The sequence below is a fragment of the Melitaea cinxia genome, chromosome Z (assembly GCF_905220565.1).
Source record: "Melitaea cinxia chromosome Z, ilMelCinx1.1, whole genome shotgun sequence".
Classification (NCBI taxonomy): Eukaryota; Metazoa; Arthropoda; class Insecta; order Lepidoptera; family Nymphalidae; genus Melitaea; species Melitaea cinxia.
In genome coordinates, this window is record NC_059424.1 from 17,145,892 (window position 1) to 17,168,082 (window position 22,191).

General features: G+C 32.5%; 1 protein-coding gene and 1 long non-coding RNA gene across 2 annotated transcripts; one reads left to right on the forward strand and one right to left on the reverse strand.

Moving 5' to 3' along the window:
- The first annotated feature begins 1,665 nt into the window (after positions 1-1,665).
- On the forward strand, positions 1,666-21,851 carry LOC123668978 (serine/threonine-protein kinase OSR1-like). Its single transcript, XM_045602663.1, has 11 exons — positions 1,666-1,843; positions 2,737-2,861; positions 6,226-6,319; positions 6,763-6,907; positions 11,373-11,538; positions 12,264-12,411; positions 12,673-12,875; positions 13,049-13,222; positions 19,676-19,767; positions 20,307-20,502; positions 20,849-21,851. Exons 1-11 carry the CDS (start codon positions 1,771-1,773, stop codon positions 20,927-20,929), a joined length of 1,497 nt encoding a protein of 498 aa, XP_045458619.1. The 5' UTR covers positions 1,666-1,770; the 3' UTR covers positions 20,930-21,851.
- On the reverse strand, positions 8,968-13,881 carry LOC123668979. Its single transcript, XR_006745652.1, has 3 exons — positions 13,771-13,881; positions 13,709-13,715; positions 8,968-8,980 (listed from the first exon to the last, which is right to left on the reverse strand). It is a non-coding gene; the product is annotated as an uncharacterized LOC123668979 (long non-coding RNA).
- Positions 21,852-22,191: the final 340 nt, after the last annotated feature.

Below are 22,191 nucleotides of genomic sequence, written 5' to 3' on the forward strand. Positions count from 1 at the left end.
GGTTATTATCATGTACACCTGATAGCGATCGTTACACATGTATACGCCAGCCCACATTGGAGCAGCGTGGTGGATTAAGCTCTGAACGTTCTCCTAAAGAAAGAGGCCTATGCCCAGCAGTAGGATATTACAGGCTGAAGCGTTAGATAAAACTAATAAAAAAAAAAGTAAAAATATGGCTATAAATAATAAACTAAAACTTTTGGTTTCACAAAGTGCGTATTTCTGCCAGATAAGAAAATTAATATCGTTAAGTTTGTATCTGATGGATAACGTTATATTATGTCAGATTACTGTATTAGCAAACGATGAAAGGGGCCTCTTTCCTAGTTTTTTTTTTTAAATATATAGACTAGCGCTTGACTGCAATGTCATCTGATGGTAAGCGAAGATGCAGCCTAAGATGGTGCGCGCTTGCCTAGAAGATGCCTATTCACTCTTGATTTGAAGATACCCAAGTTATAATTAGTTGGAAAAACGGAAGCCGGAAAGGCATTCCAAATTTTTGCAGTGCGTATTAAGAATGAGGAGGCAAAGCGCTTAGTGCGAGATCGTGGAATTTCAACCACGTAGCGGTGCAGACACATGCGATGCCTAGCGGTTCGGTGGTAGAAAGGTTATGGTGAGCTCTAGAACATTTAAAAGTAACAATAAATATTTTAAAAATAATATGCTTTTTAAGTTAAAAAACAAACACATAATTGAAACATTTGGTTAGAAACGCATATAGAATTCCCTATAATTATGTTTGTATATTGATGTAAAATTATTATGACTTAAATGATGGCTCTATCACCTTTTCGGCTATGGTTCTGCCAATGTCAAGTATAAAAGAAAAAATAAATCTAAAAATATCTATGTATATTACAAAATATTTAAGTAAATACTTTATTTAAATTCTAAAGAACGAGAAAAAACTTATGAATCGGACAGATCTGTGCTGTTATGCGAATTTAAGCAAAATTTTCTTAAAAGGATATTGATTATTCTTTTAATATCTATTATTGCATGCTTCTGGTTAAATGTTCTAGTTCTTTTGTTAATATGAGTAAAATATTGGCGGTTTTGTAGTTTTGCTTATTAAATGTTGCAATTTTTTCAGCAATTTGAAAACAGACATAACAGCACCAGGCGTAAGTGGAATTTTCCGTCAGGTATTCAATTTATTTAGTTGAATTGTTTCTTAATTTAATCGGTATATTTATATCGTTCACAATAAATAATTACAATAAATTTATTCTCTGGAAAAAGTATTATATTGTGTGTTATTTTCTATTGACATTTTAGCGAACGTTAGCTCATGTTCAAACTGACAACAAAATTGTCTTAATGAGTTAAAAAATATTATAACATTTCTTTTCCCGTTATAAAGAATTACTTTGTTTAATTGATATATAGTATTATAAAGTTCGTTATGCAATAATAAGTATAGAAAAACATCTTCATTCTCTCTTTTAGCTATTTCAAATTGGTAACTATAATTGAGTAACTGTTAAGTATTTGAAACAGTCCGTAAAAATATGCTAATTCGTCATATAAAAAATGTAAGAAGCTCTTGAAAATTTCTAGATTTCATTACGTCCACAAAAATAGTCGTAATTTAATTTATCGTCAATAAATATTATGGGAACATTTTTTAATGCTTAATAAATATTTCAGAAATCATTTGGAACATGCGACCGTCAATTATCGACATTGTCGTCTTATGTGAGAGCTGCATGTTCCTTGAACAACACAGCCGGTAACATCGGAAATTTGTTCACACGCAAAATGGCGGCCAGTGCAAATACATCATGTCCGTGGCCCAATAGTCAAGAGGACTATGAATTAAGAGATGTTATAGGTATGTAATCAAAACTAGATTATATTTATAACAATCTAATCTATTAATCTTATTTTTAAATGCCACCAAACAACCACATATGCTCGCCAATCTGCTTTTACTGATAATCCTGAGAGCTGTCATAGGTGATTTACATGACATTTAAAAATAGTATTGATAATATTATTACAGGTGAAAGGTTTTCTTTGAAACTATTACGCAATTTTGTATGTTTTTATATGGACCCTTAAAAATCCCTGGCGTGAGTGTAACTTTATTTAAGTTAACAGATATGAGATACGGCCATACAGTCTTATTGACATATCGTCCTATTTGCATGATGTAGTTAATGTAAACAATTCATTACGTGTTTTACAAGCGGCAAGCAGAACGTGTTTCGCTCATTATAACATCCCATTACAACTCAATTCCATGATTTAGAAATTTAATATCAAAACCATAATTTATACAAACAATAGGAACTATTTCAGTTTCAGATAAACTCATAACAATGTTTTTAAGTTTATTTATTTATTTAGCAAACGTTTATTTATTTATCAAACGTTTATTAATGTATGATATCCATATATAGATTATAAATAATTTCTTTGATTTATTTATAATTTTTTAATATTTTATCATACAACCATTTCACAAAAATTTTGTAACTGTGTTGTAAGGTACAATTTAATATAAATTTAGATATTTTGTCTTTATCATGAACATGTTGTTTATGTATCATTTAGTTGTAGAAGTTTTGATGTCGAGTTGTGGAAAATAGCCCGTGCAAAACAACAACAACAACATAGTTGTAAGAAGAGCTCTGAACTATAATATAAACTATACAAACACAAAATTATAATATAAACCATAGAAAGCATTTTAATGCAAGGCTTTTATTTTTATTTACTTAGGTGTTGGTGCAACCGCTGTCGTGTATTCAGCATTTTGTAAGCCAAGAAATGAAAAATGTGCTATAAAAAGGATTAACTTAGAAAAATGGAACACATCCATGGACGAGCTCCTCAAGGAGATTCAAGTGAGTTTATTAAAATTTAAATAATTTTTAATGAAAAAACTGTTTTGGATTCAATCGGGGATTATTAAGTTTCGGGAGGTCCTTCCTTGACCATGGTTTCTGAATAGTATCTGAAAAATCAGGTATTTAAAAAACTTAATAAACTGTGATAAAATCCAAGAAAGTTTTTTCATTACAATTTCATTACAATGAGTGAAATTTGCATAACTATAGAAAACAATTTTTTAAGTGTTAAATGATTTGGACAATATGCATTAACCCAAGCTCATAGCTTCAAATTCTTCCTTTGTCACATTTAACAAGCTCTCTAAACAAGTAAGAATTTTAAAATCAAACTAAATCATCAGAATAATAGAATGTTTCAACAACGAAAAAGTAACAATTCGTAATTTATAATATTTGTTTAGAATTTATTAATCTAATGATAATAATCTTCAATGAATTTTATATAAGATTTTTTTTAGCCTTTATCAGTTGCAACAACATTGCAACACACATTTTACTTTGAGTTTGATTACTTATTATTTTAATTATAAAGAAATTCATTTGTTGTGTAATGTAATTTTTAATTATAAGTTAATTTATTTTCTTGCTGTTTTTTTTTTTAAGTATTTGAATGCAGAATTATCTATAGTTAAAACTATTTATTTTATGAGTTTTGAGGCGATTTAAGTGTCTTTACTTAAACTATTAAATACTGTAATCATGAGTACACCATATGCTAATGTAATAACATAGTTTTGTGCGTATGACACATATATTAATAATCAAGTTGTGCCCGCGACTTCGTCAGCATGGAATTTAACAAAATAGATATTGTTTAGTTTGCAGATTTATAAAGTAAACACATTTCTAAAATAAAAGTAGCCTTAGTTACTCCTTATAACATCAGCTATCTGTCAGTGAAAGTCCCGTCAAAATCGGTTCAACCTTTTCAGAGATTAGCTGGAACAAACAGACAGACAAACAAAAGTTGTAAAAACGTTATTTTAGTATATGTACTGTGTATATATATCCATACCTGCATTTAGTAAAAAGTGGTTATTTTAATATTACAAACACACTCCAATTTTATTAATTTGTATATATAGATCTATATGCAATGAAGGATAGTTTTGTTTTAAAAAAGTAGAAACAATTAAATAGTATTACACTACTTCCATTAAGTAACGAAAAATTAAATTACGAGCCCTGAAGCAAAATAGTTCGTCAAGTATGGAAAGTAGTGCAAAGCGTAAAATATAGAAAGTAAATATTAGTATAATAATTAATAATGTTTAATAAAAAGTAAACAACAATTTGAGGAACATTTTAAAGTTTATTTTAACATAACTAAAATTCTTTCATGACTTTACATAACATAAAAAATTTAAAAAAATGTTCTGAAAAACATAACACAAAAGTATTTGTCTACCCTTGTCACTCACGCAAAATAGTTCGTCTACCACTTAGTTGTGTCGCCTTTGCTCTCAATGACAGCTTTAATGCGAACAGGCATGGTTGCAACCAACGCTGCACACTCTTCAGGCATAATTTACTCCTAGACAGCCAAGAGTTTAGTCTTTAAGTCGCTCTTCGATCTTGATGGATTTTTACGGAGAACTTTTTTCATTTTCCACCACAGGGTTTCGATCGGTGACAAGTCCGTGCTGTTAGATGGCTATTCGATTGTAGGGATGCTTTTCGCCAGTAGTCACGTCTTTGTTGTCCTTGCAGTCTGGCAGGAAGCACCATCCTGTTGAAAAATGAAGGAATTTTGATGCTTGAGTGACGGAATAGAGGGCAGTAAATTATCTTCCAAAAGGTTTTGATTCCTTGCAGAATTGATAGAACCATCCACAAACATTGTGCAGGCATGCAGCCCCATATCATAAGAGACTCCGGAAACTTCACTTTGCGTTTCGGACAATCAGTATGAAATGACTCATTTTTGTTCCGAATCACTTTTTTCCTTTCATCGCCGATTGTCACTTCAAATTTAGACTTGTCACTCCAAATAATATTACGCCTCTGATCGGAAGTCCATTTTAAATGATCACGAGCAAACTTCAACCTCTTTTTCTTTTCTACAGCAGTCAACAGTGGTTTCTCCTTAGCGGTGTAAAATCCGTAACCCATTCTTTTTAGGACTCTTTTGCAAGTATCAACTGAGACGTCTTTGTGAATCATGTCCTTCCATTGCACCGTGAGTTCTCCAGCTCAAGCACGACGATTATTTTTGATAATTTTCTTAGGGATTCTGTTTTCTGCTGCACTTGTGATGCGTGGTCGACCAGTTTTCTTCAAACAAGAAGTCGTTCTATTCTTTTTATAGTGCTGAATGATAGATTGAACTGTAGACCTGGGAAGTATCAAGTCTTTAGATATTTGGTAACTTGATTGGCCAGCATCGACCCCACAAACTATTCGCTTTCGACACACGGGTTTGCCACGACCCTTTGTTATTTGAAAACTAATGAATTTATACTGTCTCACTTGACAGATGACACAGAATTACTTTTACAAATTTAAATTATGCAACATAATTGTACAAAAAAGGAATAATCACGGTTATACGAACTTGACGAACTCTTTAGCATGGATTAACAATTAGACGAAATATTTTGCTTATAACTTCTTCGAATTTAAAAGAGGATATATATAAATATAAAAAGCTGAAATAGTTTATTGGTTCATAATTAAAAAATGACATAAGTAACGCGACATGCGATAGTAGAACAGCTTAATATTTTATATAAATATACAAAAATAATGAAGTTAGAAAAAATATCACCGATAAATTTTCACACTAGACGAACTATTTTGCATCGGGGCTCATATTATTGCTCATAAATAAATAATTTGTGTGTCATTTGCAAGAATTCAATTTATTTATTAATTTAATACTCTAAGACACATGTTAAAATTATTTTAAAGAAAATGGAAATTCAAACTGTGTTTTAAAATCAAATATAATTTTAATTTGTAAAATGATGATTCAAACGTGCTTATGATTGATCTTAACAAAGCATTTTTGCAAAGGCAAAAAGAAAAATGGCTTTTGGATCTTCATCATCAATTTAATTTGTCAATTTTTTCTAAAACTATTTACCTACTTACTAACATGATAAAGCTGGACATTAAGCGAAAAAAGGGTTCACTATAGAATTTAGTTTATTCATTATAGTTTATTAAGTAATGTTACAGGTCAAACATAACCCGACAATTAACTGGAGTAGTATACTAGACTTAGCATAGTTTATACATCTCAATGTGTAATTAATCTTATATTTAAAGAAATTATTAATTTTTTTTTTCATAAATCATTCAATTTCAAACAATGTGTTTGTCGTTCTCATATTCTAATATGCTCATGTTTTTACAGGCAATGTCAAGCTGCAACCACCTTAATGTAGTGACATATTATACCAGTTTTGTCGTTAATGATGAACTTTGGCTTGTACTAAAACTCTTAGAAGGTAATTTTTCTTTTATATATATATATCCCAAATTAGTTACCATATTACTATCCTAGACTTTAATATATATATAGAAATACTATAATGGTATTTTAAATTTTTTTATGAAAAATTATATATGAAAGATTTTTAGTAAAGACAATCCTACTATCCTTATAAGTTAAATGTGAAAGTTTGGTAGGATGGATGGATGTTTGTTACTCTTTCACGCAAAAACTGCAGATTATTTAGATACTTAGTAGTTAGTTAGCAATTAGAACACTTAGGCTACCTTTTACCTGACATTCTCGGATTCGGAATTATGCGGGTGAAACCACTATTTGCACCTGGTAAAGTTTATATTTATCAGATAAGTAAAATTGCCTACAGGATTATAGTGAATTTTATTGTCCTCTTACCAAAGGTAAACTAGGCCTAAATATGTACTGCATTATATGTTTTAGGTGGGAGTCTCCTTGATGTCATAAAGCATAAGATGCGAGTATCAAATTGCAAGCATGGTGTTTTTGATGAAGCAACCATAGCCACTGTCTTGAAAGAAGTTTTGAAAGGGTTGGAGTATTTTCATAGTAATGGACAAATTCACAGGTATTATTTTATATCAATATATATTTATGTGCTATACAAATGTATATTGTTAATTAATATTGTATAATTTATTGTTGCGCAAGTCTTAATATGCAAAATTGACTATGTAATATATAATACAGTAAACTGACAGAGTGAATTTACAAAGAGAAGATTGCTATAAAAACGCAATTTTGCTGCACTTTGACAACACTAGGGCAAAGCGATTTATACATATATACAAATTGGATTTAAATTTTATTTTATTAACTAGTTGTTATTACACAATAGTTTTTGTGACTATTAATATTTCGATAATTAAATAAAAGCTGGCTATGTACTTAATATATAAAACAAAGTCGAATACTTATACCTCGAGAACGTCTGAACCGATTTTCATGGTTTTTGATTTGTTGTATTTGTTTTCGTCTCGAACAGCAGAATAACTATTGAAAATATCAGAAGATTGAGGAAAAAATAAAATAAAGGAAAAAGTAGTGAAAAAGGATATATATTGGTTGTTAAATATTTATGCGTGCGTTCAGAAATTTATTTTGTATAAACAGCTTTCCAACAGCAGCCACATACTAATTATACATTTTTTACAGCGAAAATTATATAAAAAGATATGACATTAATTATCATAATGATTGTTCACTATGAATGTATGAATCTATACTAATATTATAAAGCTGCAGCGTTTGAATCTTTACCTTTTTCAATTAAATCTCAAGAAGTACTGGTTCGGATTGAAAAATCCTTATTATAGTCTATTTTCCGAGCAAGGCTATAGGCACTGTAGTGCCTTTTTTTTTCTAAACCGCGAGGCACGGCTGGTCATACGTATATTTTTTTATCGCTTGGCGTTTATAAATCATGTACTAGCTAACTCAGCGAACATCGTTCCGCTATTTTTTTTTCCTAAATCAGAGTAGTTTCATTAGTCTTGTACAGTCATTCCGAAGTTGTGCCCATACATTTCGTTGATTCATTTTTAATTACATAGATATAACTTAATAACATGAGTATTAGAAAACAATTTTAGAATTAGGTTTTTAGTCATAATTAAATGATTTTACTGAAAATAATATTATTCTTTTATGTATATTAATACATAAAAAATCTATATTTAATTTTTTTTATACAATGCTGCGAATAAATCTATTGACTTATTGTTTTACGCGAAATGGCTGATGTTTAATACTGTATGTTAAAAATTTTCCTTAGTAAAATACATCATAATATTATTATAACAGACCATATTATACAACATACACAGAGTATATATTATCACAGACTATATTTAACTCGAGATAAAAAGTCATGAAATCCAAGCGAGCGAATCTGCAGGCGAAAAGCTAAGAAATAAGTAATATAACAACTGTGTTAAGCTAACAAATTAATATAAGCATTATATAACATATCACTGTAGAATTAAGTTAAAAAATAAAATTTATTTTGAACTTGAATTCATTTGCTATCGCGAAGTGAGAAAATTGTTCATGATTATGATGTTATTTTATTTATTTATTTATTTATACTTTATTGTACACCACAACTACATTTTAAACAATAAACACATTTTAAAAAAACATTTACAGACTGTGAAGTACAATGTACTGTGTGGCTACGGTACTAAAGAATTTAGCCACCCCCTCTCTTCCCGTGGGTGTCGTAAGAGGCGACTAAGGGATAACACAGTTCCACTACCACATTGGAACTTAAAAAGCCGACCGGTGGCGGGATAACCATCCAACTGCTAGCTTTGAAATACACAGGCCGAAGACGGGCAGCAGCGTCTTCGGTGCGACAAAGCCAGCACTGCGGTCACCAACCCGCCTGCCCAGCGTGGTGACTATGGGCAAAACACACGAGTTCACGTTATTTTTGGCGTAAACTTGTGGAGGCCTATATCCAGCAGTGGATTGTATAGGCTGTAATGATGAATGATAATGATGAAGTACAATGGGCGGACTTATGGCTATTTAGCCATTTCTTCCAGACAAAGCAAATTATTTGATAATAATCCAATAATTATTTTGATCTGGTCAAGTAAATAAAATTACATAGCATATGCGACTAGTAAAATGCCTACTTTAAATATTTTTAGTTAGGTTTAAAATAAGCAAGGCAAACGGCCCTGCGGTTTCACCCGCGTTTATTAGAGGAAATAATAATTGTGTTTGCAGGCAAAGGAAGAAAAACCGACTTCAAATATATCGACAAGTCATACAACGTAGGTAGACGAAAAAATAGTCAAGTGAATACGTATTATCAAAGATTACTCCAAAAGTTGTTATCAAATCTCAATGAAATTTAAATGTGACCACATGATAAACATTGGCATTTCGATTAAATTAAAAATCATCAAAATCGGTACACCCAGTAAAAAGTTATGCGGCTTTTCGAGAGTTTCCCTCGATTTTTCTGGGATCCCATCATCAAATCCTGAATCCAAAACTAGGGATATCTCCTTTCCAACGAAACAAGAATTATCAAATTCGGTTCATAAACGACGGAGTTATCCCCGAACATAAGTAAAAAAAAATGTATACGGTCGAACTGAGTAACCTCCTCCTTTTTTTGAAGTCGGTTAAAAAATGATGTATAATTTATGTAGAGTAATTGTGAGGTTATTTCTAAAAAGGGAGGCAAACATCTTAACTTACGATGATTACATGAAAAAGCCTCAAGAATACCAAAATTCAATACTCTTTATAATAAATTAAATAACATATTTAAATATTTGTTTTTGTGAAACTATTTAAAATTTAAAATTCATTGTGACTGCGAATTTATTTAATATTTATTAATTTGGTTTGTAAAACTGTTCATTGTATTAATATTTGTTAAGTAAATCCATGGCTTGTTCATTCATTCAAACCCACAAATATTATTAGAATAAATTACAATATATTGTTAAAACAAAATACATTGGAAATATACTGACCTTCTATGAAAGCGACTACATAATGAATGCGTCAGCCAGACACAGATATATAGATACTTGTAGTCGCTTAAAACTATGTATGTAATATTAATAAAATTATTAAGAACAAAAAATAAATAAATAAGCTAACGCATTTAATCTGTTAACTGTTCGTGTATAGTAGCGCAAGTAGGCCCCGAAAAAGCAGGCAGTTGCGTCTTTGATTCTTGCTGGTGGCAGATATTTGTACAAATTTTTGTTTCTGGTCTAAGTATAAAGGCTACTAGGCACTTTGATTAGTACGAGTGCAGGTGTTTAGCAATTGCGAGTGCGAGTGAGAGTCTTTAGTGCTAGTTGTGTCCAATACTGTATAGCTTCTGCACTTGTAAAATTCAATTGTTGGGCGTCGAACAGCAAGTATGGACGAACAAAAACAAGCGCGCTTGCAATTGCAAGTAATACTTAAAAAAATATTAAGTGCCGCTTCTCGGGCTCTCTTGATTTATATTTAAGGTCTTTAAAATTATAAAAAAAATTATAAACAAATATATAGTACAAATTTATAGGACGCATCTTCGGTTTATTTCGATATTTTTCCTTATTAATTTTTTTTTTGAATAATTTATAGTATTTATTTCACATAATGTTTATAACAATGCTAAAAAACACAGTGAGTGTCGTCCACGCCACAATGCTAAACACTAATTGGTAAACAAGCATGTTCAAACGCTTACAAGCCAGACAAGTTACGAGTCGAGGGGAAGGAAGGGCGCGCGGGACGGGGCTATTGTAATTTGTATTATATGGGATTACTAATCAATCGCACTAACCAGTTGCAGTCCAGACGTGTTTTGTACTAATCACTTTCATTCGCACTAATGAAAGTGTAAACTAGCATTAAGACCTTACCGTTCTTTCTACCTTGCTTCGGAGAGAACGTAAAGCTTTCGGTAATGGTTGTTATTATAGATATCTGATAGTTATGTTAATAATAGGAATATTATCTGCTACCCTTTGCAGTGGAAGTTTCAACTTTTCTCTTATATGGAGAAAAAGGCATTTGACTAGCTTTGGAATTTTACAGGCTGAGTTACTCAAATTTATCTGTCAATACCTTTTTGGTAATTTGTTATTTCTTTTATCGTTTATCTACGCTTATGTCTCTGACTGTACATCGTACGTAATTCATTGTATTCTTTGTAAAGCAACTATGTAAATGACACGTAACAAGCAAGATGCACTATGTATTATAACATTTCAATATTTAATTATATGCGAATGGTATTGTCCTTTTGTTGTTTGCTTTAAAACATTACTGATGTTTGAAATGATAAAACTTAATATGATTGCTTTATATTTACTTTTCAAATAAAACGTTAATAAAACGTTTAAAGTTATAAAACTCCTTAAGTTTATATCAGAGTGAAAGTCTCGCCGAAATTGAAGAGCAAATGTTGTAATTAGTAATGATAACCGATTATATAATCTACTTTGCCAGTTTTCTCTAATTTCAATTTTGAATAATATTTGTATTAATATACATTTACATTTTTACAGGGATATCAAAGCTGGAAATATATTGTTAGGTGAAGATGGAACAGTTCAAATTGCTGATTTTGGTGTCTCCGCTTGGTTGGCAACTGGAAGAGATTTATCAAGACAAAAAGTCAGACACACCTTTGTAGGCACACCATGTTGGATGGCGCCTGAAGTAATGGAACAGGTATTTATAATAGAATACAAATATATAATAAATAGATATACGGCTATAAAAATAAATAAAAATAAAATAAACATATTTTTTGGGACGACTTGGATTCATAAACAAAAATCGTTAGTAGAAGAAACAGAAAACTAAAACAATGCAAAAAATATGGAATGATACAGATATCAAATATCAATTAATAAATATTTTTAACATACACACTCAATGTCTGTTCACAAGATAAGCAACAACCCAATGATGGTGTATATAATAGGTAACAGGCTAATATAACTACATATTTATTTTTTATCAGTAAAAAATATACGCATAAAATACACATAAAAATACATATATACCCAGATTCGGGGAGGGCAATCGAACCCACAACACTTAGAGCAGAAAGCATTGAAAACTGTGCTAACGGGCTCGTCATAGTTAATGGGAACAAAAATGACTTACAAAAAATATCCAGAAATTGTGATTAGTTTTACTTAAATTCATTTAGCAGTTCCAGCATAATGTGAGCAGGATATAGATGAACATACTGAAATATGAAAAATATATTTTAACATTAATGTTATTGAACAGTAGTAGTTGTGAGCCAATTGTGTAATGCCAGTTTTAGTAAAGCCAGTTTTAGTAAAATTATATATTCAATAATTCAAATAATATTCGAATAGGAGGATCTTACATTTTTCACACAAAAATTTAAATAAATTGATCATCTATTTATTTTATTTTAGGACCATGGCTATGATTTTAAGGCAGATATATGGTCTTTTGGTATAACAGCAATAGAGATGGCCACGGGCACTGCACCATACCACAAATACCCACCAATGAAAGTTTTAATGCTTACTCTACAAAACGACCCACCGAATTTAGACACAGGTATGAAGAACTAAAATTAGTCATAAGTTATAATGATACATATGTTACAAAAAAAAAATTTCTTTTACTCAGACAAGTTAGATAATTTAATATATTGATTGTCAGTTTGCTCTGAACATTTGTGGCATTGTGTATGCGTTTTAAGGTCGATTCCTCCCTATAAGAGATAATCATATTAGTATACGAGGTAATAAAGAAAAAAAAAACATCAAATTATTAACATTATTACAAAAAATATTCTAATTCTATGTATTTTTACAGGTGCAGATGAAAAAGAACAATACAAAGTGTATGGCAAGACATTTAGGAAGATGATCGTAGATTGTCTACAAAAGGATCCGTCAAAGAGACCAACTGCTACTGAATTATTAAAACATCCATTCTTTAAGAAGGCCAAAGATAAAAAATATCTCACTCAGACTCTAGTTGCTATCGGACCCAGCATGGAAACCCGTGTCCATAAGGTATACACAGAATCTAGTGTAATCAAATTCAATTACGTAAAAAAATCCTATAAAGCATCGAGCTTTAGTGTAAAACTTACCAGAATTTGATCTTTATTTAGGATACTATGAATTGTTGCATAATACTTTATGAGACCTGATGTGAAATAACTCGATAAACATTTTTATTACAGGCAAGTAAACGCCAACCTGGGGCGTCCGGGCGGCTTCACCGCACCGTGACAGGTGAATGGGTTTGGAGCGAAGAAGAGGACGAGGGTGAAGCCCCGGGCTCTGACGAAGAGGCCCCAGACAGGCGACCCATGAATGAACTACAGCGAGCTGATTCTAGCAGTGATAATGATGAGGTAATAACTATAAATTATTAGGAATATCTAGAAGACTAAATTGCGTGATGGACTTGTGATTATCCAGTAGTAGCATAAAAAGTTTAAGCATTGAAATAATATATTGTTTTTAATTAGTTTATCACAAACCAAGACGAACCAATCAATAAAATTTGTGACTTGATACAAAACTGACAGGTTCCGGTGAATTTCAATGCTGCATATACATTTAAAACTTATCTTTAGTTTGGAGATAAAGGAAGGTAACTGATATATTTTAAAAAGATATGCTGACTAGTATATTTATCAGGGAATTTGATAGAAAAATTACTACTGGTAGGTAGATTATAGAAGTGGCATGTGAAGGCTTTTTTTAATGGTAAGGCTGATGACGGCATCTTAAACTGTACTAAATAGAATGACTTGAATGAAATAAATGAACGCCTTACGCCTTTGAGTTCAATTGTGTGCACTAGAATATGAAGACCATGGTTGTTTTCCAATTACAGCAATGCTTCCCACAATCGAGCACTCTCAACTTTCGCGCGATACGTGCAATCGATACCAACTATAGTCTGTTTATTTTCGCTACGGACTAAATTGACATAAGCTGTGTTGCTAGTTTTTTGCGAATAATTAATAGTGATATGCCGCTACCGTAACTTTACGTAATTTACAATCTAATATCGTTTTTCGGTAATAATTACAAATATGTATCTTTAGAATTTCAGAATATGCCGACAACCTTAATGTACTTATATAATGTACCTGTGTGGCTAATGTATAGATATGATAAATGGTTTTCGGGGTCGGAGGGTAGAGGATGGAGGGGTAGCTACACTAGGTAACACTGCCATCATTCGGAAAGCAATGGTTATGGAAATATTATGCAGATCTATCTATATCGTATCGTTTGTTGATCTTGTAGTCGAGATCGGTTTTACGTACTCCTGTTCGAAAATAACATGTGAAATGTGAGATAAACGTGTAAAAGCTGCGGAATCCTTCTTCTAATCTCAAAACTAACCGTGGATATATCCATAATATCTCCATAACCATGGGGTTCCAAAGGTAGCAGTAGTATTGGAGGTAGCGCCCCTTCCACTCTCCCTCCCCTTCTACCCCCAAAATCCTAAAATTCGATGGTTCTTAATCTAAATTAATAATCAGAATCAGGCAGAGACTCCGTACCTGAATTTGCCGAATTGTCCGAGTCGTCACCTACTTCTATAATAAATCTGTCGGTAATGTCGTCGACAATATGACCTAGAGTACTCATTTTGTCTTCAACTCCAATTACATGTCTTATACACTCTTTCCAGCGCTGGGGAGTCACTAGACGAAGCCCTTCCTCGAAAAGACTTCGTACTTCTGTCATTTTAAACGTTTTATTGTTTTTTGCGACATGTCCCTTTACCCGAGCCCACACCAATTCAATTGGGTTTAGCTCACAATGGTAAGGAGGCAGTCGCAAAATTGTGGCTCCCCGTTCAGCGGCCATTTCTTCGACGACATATCTCTCATGGGCTTTTTTGTGGTGCCGTGCAATTTCCATTAGTTCAGCTTTTAACATGTTGTTATCAAAGTTTATATTCTTTGACTTAAGCCACTCTTGTATTTGACCTTTACGCCAGCTAGAAGTAGGTAACGATTCCAATTTTCTGGTGTGGTACGGAGCATTGTCAATAACAAGTACTGAATTTTCTTTTAATTTAGGGAGAATATTTTTTAACTATTTTTATATTCGTCGCTGTTCATTTCCTTCCTTATGATAATCTTCTAGTCCTTTTTTTGCTTCTAAGATCATTTCTCCACCATCCACGAAACCTTCCTCGCTTCCTATATATGACACTACAAGTCTTCTCCCTTTGCCCGAAGGCCCTTTCAACCCAGTGGTTAAACCCTCCAAAAAAGCCTGTTGTTTTGATTTTATATTAGTGTCCACCCAGTGTTTACTCTCGGTATGGCCTAAAATTATTAACATTTTTTCAATATCATGCACATGTACTAAATATATAAAAAATTTTTTTCGTAATTCTGTACCTCTAATAATTCTTAGGAAAAATATTCAATATATTATTAGGTTTTGAAATAATTTTAGCAATATGGTATCGTTATCGTATGGTGGTATTTGAATATAAAATGAATTTTACTTTCGTCTATGGCATATTAATATTGTTCATTCATTTGCTCTTTGTGTCACTTTACTAAACTTACAATATTACTCTATTGCCTGTGGTCGGAAGTACGCCATATTTGTTTACTAAATAAGACTGTTCCAAAAAAATAGAATATACGTACCTTCATTAATCCATGTTTCATCCTGATAATATATAGACCGACCTTCTCTGCGGTATTGTTTTATTTGGTTCAGGTACCGATGACGCCATAGAATTATGTCTTCACGATCTATTAATGCACTGCGTCGTTTTCTATTCATATATTTAAAGTTTAGATGCTTTAATACTTTATACAAAGTACTTCGAGACAATGACGGGAGTTCTGAGTCATCATTTACAGCTTGAAGAATCTAAACATATTGAATATTATCTGATTAAGTAATCACTAAAGTTTAATAGAACTAAAAAATTAAATGAATGTTAAAATAAAAATAATAATACTAGATCCTACCTTGTTCAAGGATGGTGATTCATTTCTATAAAAGAAATCGTGCACTTTTCGACGTATAGCCGAAAGAGTGAAATCGTCCAGTTTATCTTTATAATTTGCCTTGTGTGCAACTTTTGGACCGCTCAAATTCTCATTTTCCTTGTGCTCCTTGAGCACTTTGTATACCGAACTCCTGGCTATGTTCAAAATTTCAGCTGTTTTTAAAACACATTCGTTTTTCTTCGGAGTTTCGGTTGGAGATTCTGTCTTTTTTTCAGTGTAAACATATTTGTACGCTTTCATTATCATATTTTTTTCACTTTCGGTGAAAGAAATATGTTTGTGTCTTTTTCTTGGCAAAAGTTTTCTTCGTCGCGCTTACGCGACGAAGTTGAGGGCTCATCGTCCATTATATATGGCTCAAACCAAATAACAAAACTTAACAACAAAAAAAAAAAACAACGTAACAAAGAACAAAACAAACAAACTCAACGAAAATGTAACAAATAACACGTGAAATCGCATACGATAACGGGCGCATTCGAACGCTTCAGAGGTTGAAGGACGAATGCCATGTATTCAAAATGGCGCCGTGTTTTCGTTTTTTATGACATGGCATGGCCTATTCTTCAACAAAAAATAAATCATTGTTGTATTTACTCAGTGTAGAGAGTAATTAAAATTAATAAATATATTTTTTTATTTGTGATGTTTCGTAGTTACCATAATTTTTAAAAGATTCGTCCATTTTCAAATAATAATAACATTATGTAAAAATAAAAAGTTACGATTCATAAAACCGGTATCGTAGTACAATACTATTACTTAAAAGCTGGTATCATTATTTCGAAAATTGACATTTGCATGTGTCAATTTAGTCCGTAGCGAAAAAAAACAGGGTATAGTAGCAGAAAATTAACAAGTGGTTTTTCTTTAAGTTGCTATTGATCGAAGTTTTGTTTATATATCCGTTAGTAATATTGTTTATTGTTGAATTTTTTTTTTTTTAAGCTTTCGCTCCGTAATTTTTTGGAAACAATAAAAAGTTAATTCAGACTGTGTCAAAAATAAATATAAGTATGAATGAAGGTATAAACATTGACTATTTTTTTTAATATTCTAAATATAAAATGTGAATACAATTTTATTTTAAATTTCGAAACTATAAAAAATCATTTGAATGAAGCAGGAAATTTTAAATGTTTTGTTGGAAAAGAAATGAAAAAGACAAAACAATCATATTTGTTGATAATTATGAAAATGGAAATAAAGAAAACCATGAAATAATCATGAGAGACAAACTTCTTAGCATTCCATGGATTCACCGTGCGGGTGCCGGGTCCATCGTGTGGCAGAAGGAGAAACTCAGAGCAGTTCCCAGGACTTGCGACCTAGGTGTAGGTTTAAGGAGGCCCCCTTTGAGATGCGCATCAACACTCACCTTCACTGCTCGAGTTTCCCGCCCTTCCTAGCCAAATTTGCTAGGAACCTATTAGTGCAGCCTTAGACACTCGTTCTAAAATAGAATTTACTGCAGTTCTCGATAGGCCAAGGTCTTTCAAAAGATTGTAGAGATATTTTGCTGGTATATCTCTCGCTTCTACTTCTACGGCGTATAAATTAACCACGTAACCATTTTTGTTAAGTTCGTTTGTTAGATCGTAATATTTATTTAATTTTATTGTCTTTAGGAATGTTGGTTTCCCACGGTATAGTGAGCTCTACTAGTATTATATGTTTAATGCGTCTATCATTACAGCCTATACAGTCCACTGCTGGACATAGGCCGCCACAAGTTTACGCCAAAACTAACGTGAACTCATGTGTTTTGCCCATAGTCACCACGCTGGGCAGGCGGGTTGGTGACCGCAGTACTGGCTTTGTCGCACCGAAGACGCTGCTGGCCGTCATCGGCCTGTGTATTTCAAAGCCAGCAGTTGGATGGTTATCCCGCCACCGTTCGGCTTTTTAAGTTCCAAGGTGGTAGCGGAGCTGTGTTATCCCTTAGTCGCCTCTTACGACACCCACGGGAAGAGAGGGGGTGGCTATATTCTTTAGTACCGTAGCCACACAGTAGAGTTAATGCATCTAGAAAAGAGGAATATGTCAGGTCTAGATGTCGAAACACCAACATCCTCTGGAATTTTATAGTGCTTGTCATACGTATCCATTAAAATAGTCCAATCAGGTGCCGTACCTATGATTGAGAAAGGCTTGCTTTTAGAGTTGACAGTTGAGCCATCCTTTATAAAAGTTTATTTGTGGTCTTTTTTTGTGTTTATTTTCGGGCTGTAGCTACTGAAAGACTTACTGCTTCACGTATAATTTCAAGTACTCTATCATGTTGACGTGAGTAATAACCCCTATCAAGCAGCACCTTGCAACCTACCAATAAGTGCCTAGCAGTACCTACTGCCTCACCACAAGTATAGCAAGATTTTTCAGAGGCTTTCCCCCATCTTACTAGGTTACTTTGGTCTGGGAGGGATAGAATTTTAATAGGGCAGGAGACCAATCATATAGTAAGGTGTGCCATTTCAGGGCTAACGGGATGCAGAACTCAAGTTAAGTTACTCAAAATAACCGTAAATAGTATTCGACCGATTATTATTATTGTACACCACTTTATTTATGAGGTTGCTAAGTTTTAGTATTTTTTTTCAACACTGAACTTAGCGCATTCTGCTGGTGCACTTGAAAACTATTTCAAGTTCCTATTAAGCATTAGCACAGTGCGGTATTGTGCGCTATTGATCCGCAATATGTTCTGTAATTGGAAAACTACCTATGTCACGGGTTAATAATGCCCACCCTAAATATCTGCATAACTTGTAGCAACCGTTAGTGCATAAGTTATTTACAGTGGTCACTACAAAAAACATACATATTACATACCATAAACATACATAAATTATAGAAAAAAAAGTATGCGGACAAGATTTTGAGTCTTTTCGATATCTTTTAGGCTGATCTTTAAAAATACCGCCTTTGATTATCTCTAACATAAGGTACGTCAAATAAAACCAACTTCTCTGGATAAAGAAAATCATACTGTTATATCGATTTTAATTTTTTTTTATCATACAAGTTTTTATATTAAAAAATAATAATAATAATAATAATCATAATCAATTCTTTATTTGGACCAAAAACTTTACAATTTCTTAACCCGCCAAACTTCGTGACAGTTTATCGGCCTAAGTTTATAGAACGTTACTTTGTTATAGTGAACTAAAATGATGCGTTTTTGTTTTTCTAAACCACAAAATGTCTGCTAAACACGATTAAAATTAACGAAACATAACAGACAAGCTTTTAGAACTATAACGCTTCCAGCCCAACAGTCAGCACAACAGCCACAAACCAGTGCTGTGTCCGCTGCCCCAACACGTCGTCAAAAACGACAGCGATGATATATTAATTAACTTTATCAATCAATCATCAATCATTACAGCCTATACAGTCCACTGCTGGACATAGGCCTCCACAAGTTTACGTCAAAAATAACGTGAACTCATGTGTTTTGCCCATAGTCACCACGCTGGGCAGGCGGGTTGGTGACCGCAGTACTGGTTTTGTCGCACCAAAGACGCTGCTGCCCGTCTTCGGCCTGTGTATTTCAAAGCCAGCAGTTGGATGGTTATCCCGCCATCGGTCGGCTTCTTAAGTTCCAAGATGGTTGTGGAACCTTGTTATCCCTTAGTCGCCTCTTACGACACCCACGGGAAGAGAGGGGGTGGCTAAATTCTTTAGTGCCGTAGCCACACAGCACACTAACTTTATAATTATGCACAATTCTTTGTATGACTGTCTGATGTGCAATTATTTCTAGATATTTAATTATTGAAAATGATGTTTTTACAGGAAGCTCCTGTTCCAAAAGAATCAAGGACAAAGCCAACAGTTCCCGTAATACCTTCTGAGCCTCCTGTTGTCAATCTAGTATTGAGATTAAGGTTGGTTTGGTTCAAGCTTTAATTTCTCTGTATTTAGTGACAAAACACTGTGTGTGAAATTGGGTTAGAAATATGTATTGATAAAAACTAACAGTTGCATTTATATTATTTTTTGACTATAATTCATGTAATGTTTATCTATTAATATTATTAATATTGATAAAGGTTCTTGTGTAGTGGTAAATGAAGTTATTTTAACACCTATATAGTGTGGTCAAGGGTTCGATTACTGCTTAATATGGATATTTGCATATATGCATTATGCATTAACCTACAATGGAGCAGCTTGAACACAGACAGCAGTTAATCATCATCATTTTAACCTTTCTATAATAATATTAACATTATGCTTCAGCCTGTAATATCCCACTGCTGAGCATAGGCCTCTTTCCCCATGTAGGAGAAGGATTAGAATTTAATCCACCACGCTGCTTCAATGCGGGTTAGCTGATATATTCGCTACTACGAGTAACCATCGATCGCTGTCAGGTATGTCTATGGCTATGTTGACATTAATAAAATTAAATTATCATTTTCAGGAACGCAAGAAAGGAATTAAACGACATCCGATTCGAATTCATAACGGGCAAGGATACAGCTGAAGGTATTGCCGCTGAGTTAGTGGGGGCAGGTCTAGTGGACCCGCTCGACTCGGTGCCCATCTCTTCTAATTTGTCGAAACTACTTCTGATGCAGAGGACACCAAATCCAGTCAAAACTGTGACATTCCACTTGGTTTGTACACTCTTACACTTATTTTCATGTTGTTCATGTATATCCTAGTGCATCAACAACCGCTCTGGTGTGGCGATTGGTGCGAGTAGTGCCTCGGAGAGCACGTTAAGCCGTCAGTTCAGGTTATTGTCATATACACTTGATAGCGATCGTTACTCATAGTAGGGAATATATCCGGCAACCCTATCACAAGAACCAGGAGACTCAACTTTTTTAACATAAAATGTATGATACACACATTTACAACCCAATAAACTTTTTAATATTAACGTTCTTATATTTTGTAACGTCGTAATGTATTCTAAAAAATACTATATCCCTTATAAAAATTATCTACCTGTTTCAGAACTCGACTGGACCGAACGAAGAATTCGATGACAAGACTCTTATAGGTTTCGCGCAGATTTCTCTCGTCGATTTAGGTTAAAATGTGTAATCTCATTCTAGTTGCTATGTACTTGTATTTTTTTTTTTCGAAGAATCGAACCACACTACAGTGCTGATTACGCTCTGTTCATTCCGGTTTTCGTCTTACAAAATATTGTTAGAGAAGAAAAAAATTATATATATATAAAATTCAAACATGTTTAAAAAGCATTTGAAAATTATCTTTACAAGAATATAGTGGATGACGAGAATTAACGCCAGTTAAGGAAAATAAAAAAAGAAACGTATTAGTGACCTAAATAAATAGTACAGAGTACCTGTAAGCCTGAAACCAATTAAGTTACAGTAACGATTTTTACAGACAATAAACTTTTTATTATAATTGTATTTGACTTGGATTGAAAAATGAATCGTAATCGACGTTATGTTGTGTATCGACCCTAAATGGTGCTAGCGAGTTTAGATACCTAAAGTTCATTGTATTATTATTATTATTGTTTATTTGCATTCGACGCTCTGGCTGTTACGCGTCGAACCAAAGATTTTTAGTTTTAAATTTTTTATTATTATCGAGTAGTTGATGGCGAAGTGATCCAAATGAAAAAGTCGTAATACTTGAAATGTTTAAAATCGCGTAATTTCCTTTACATTGAACATTCGAAACTCTATCTTACTTTGGAAAAAAAAACATGTAATTAATATTGTTTTTGAAGTAAGATGGATTTTGGGTTTAAAAAATATTGTTATAACGTTTAATGCAGTTTTAAAGATACTCTTCAATCGAACGCCTTAATTTTTAATGATACACATTTCCTCTCTATTTTATTTTTGAGAATAAGCAAATGGACAGAACATTTGAATTTTAAGACTTATGTTTTAAAGTCCGGCCGTTCAAAGAATGCGTTTCTGACACCAGTCAATTCGTTATGACTAGTGATATACAATAAATAACATTAATAATATTTAGTAACGTTATTTACTGCATTCATTATACATATTTATTGATTTTTTTTATTTAATTTTAACATTACATTATTAACATTTTATTTAATTTTTTTATTAATTAAATTTAATTATTTTTTTAATTATATTTCAATATATTCAATAAATATTCACAATATAAATAAATTTTTAATGAATCAATTAATTTAATTGAATCGTAATTTCTGAATGTTAATGAAGCGAAAGAAAATAAAAATGCTTTATTCATTTGGAAAATGTATATTATGACATACATAGTTTTAAGCCTTAAACAATGAAGACTATGTCAAGCAATTTAATCTTTCAATTCGCTTGAGGAGT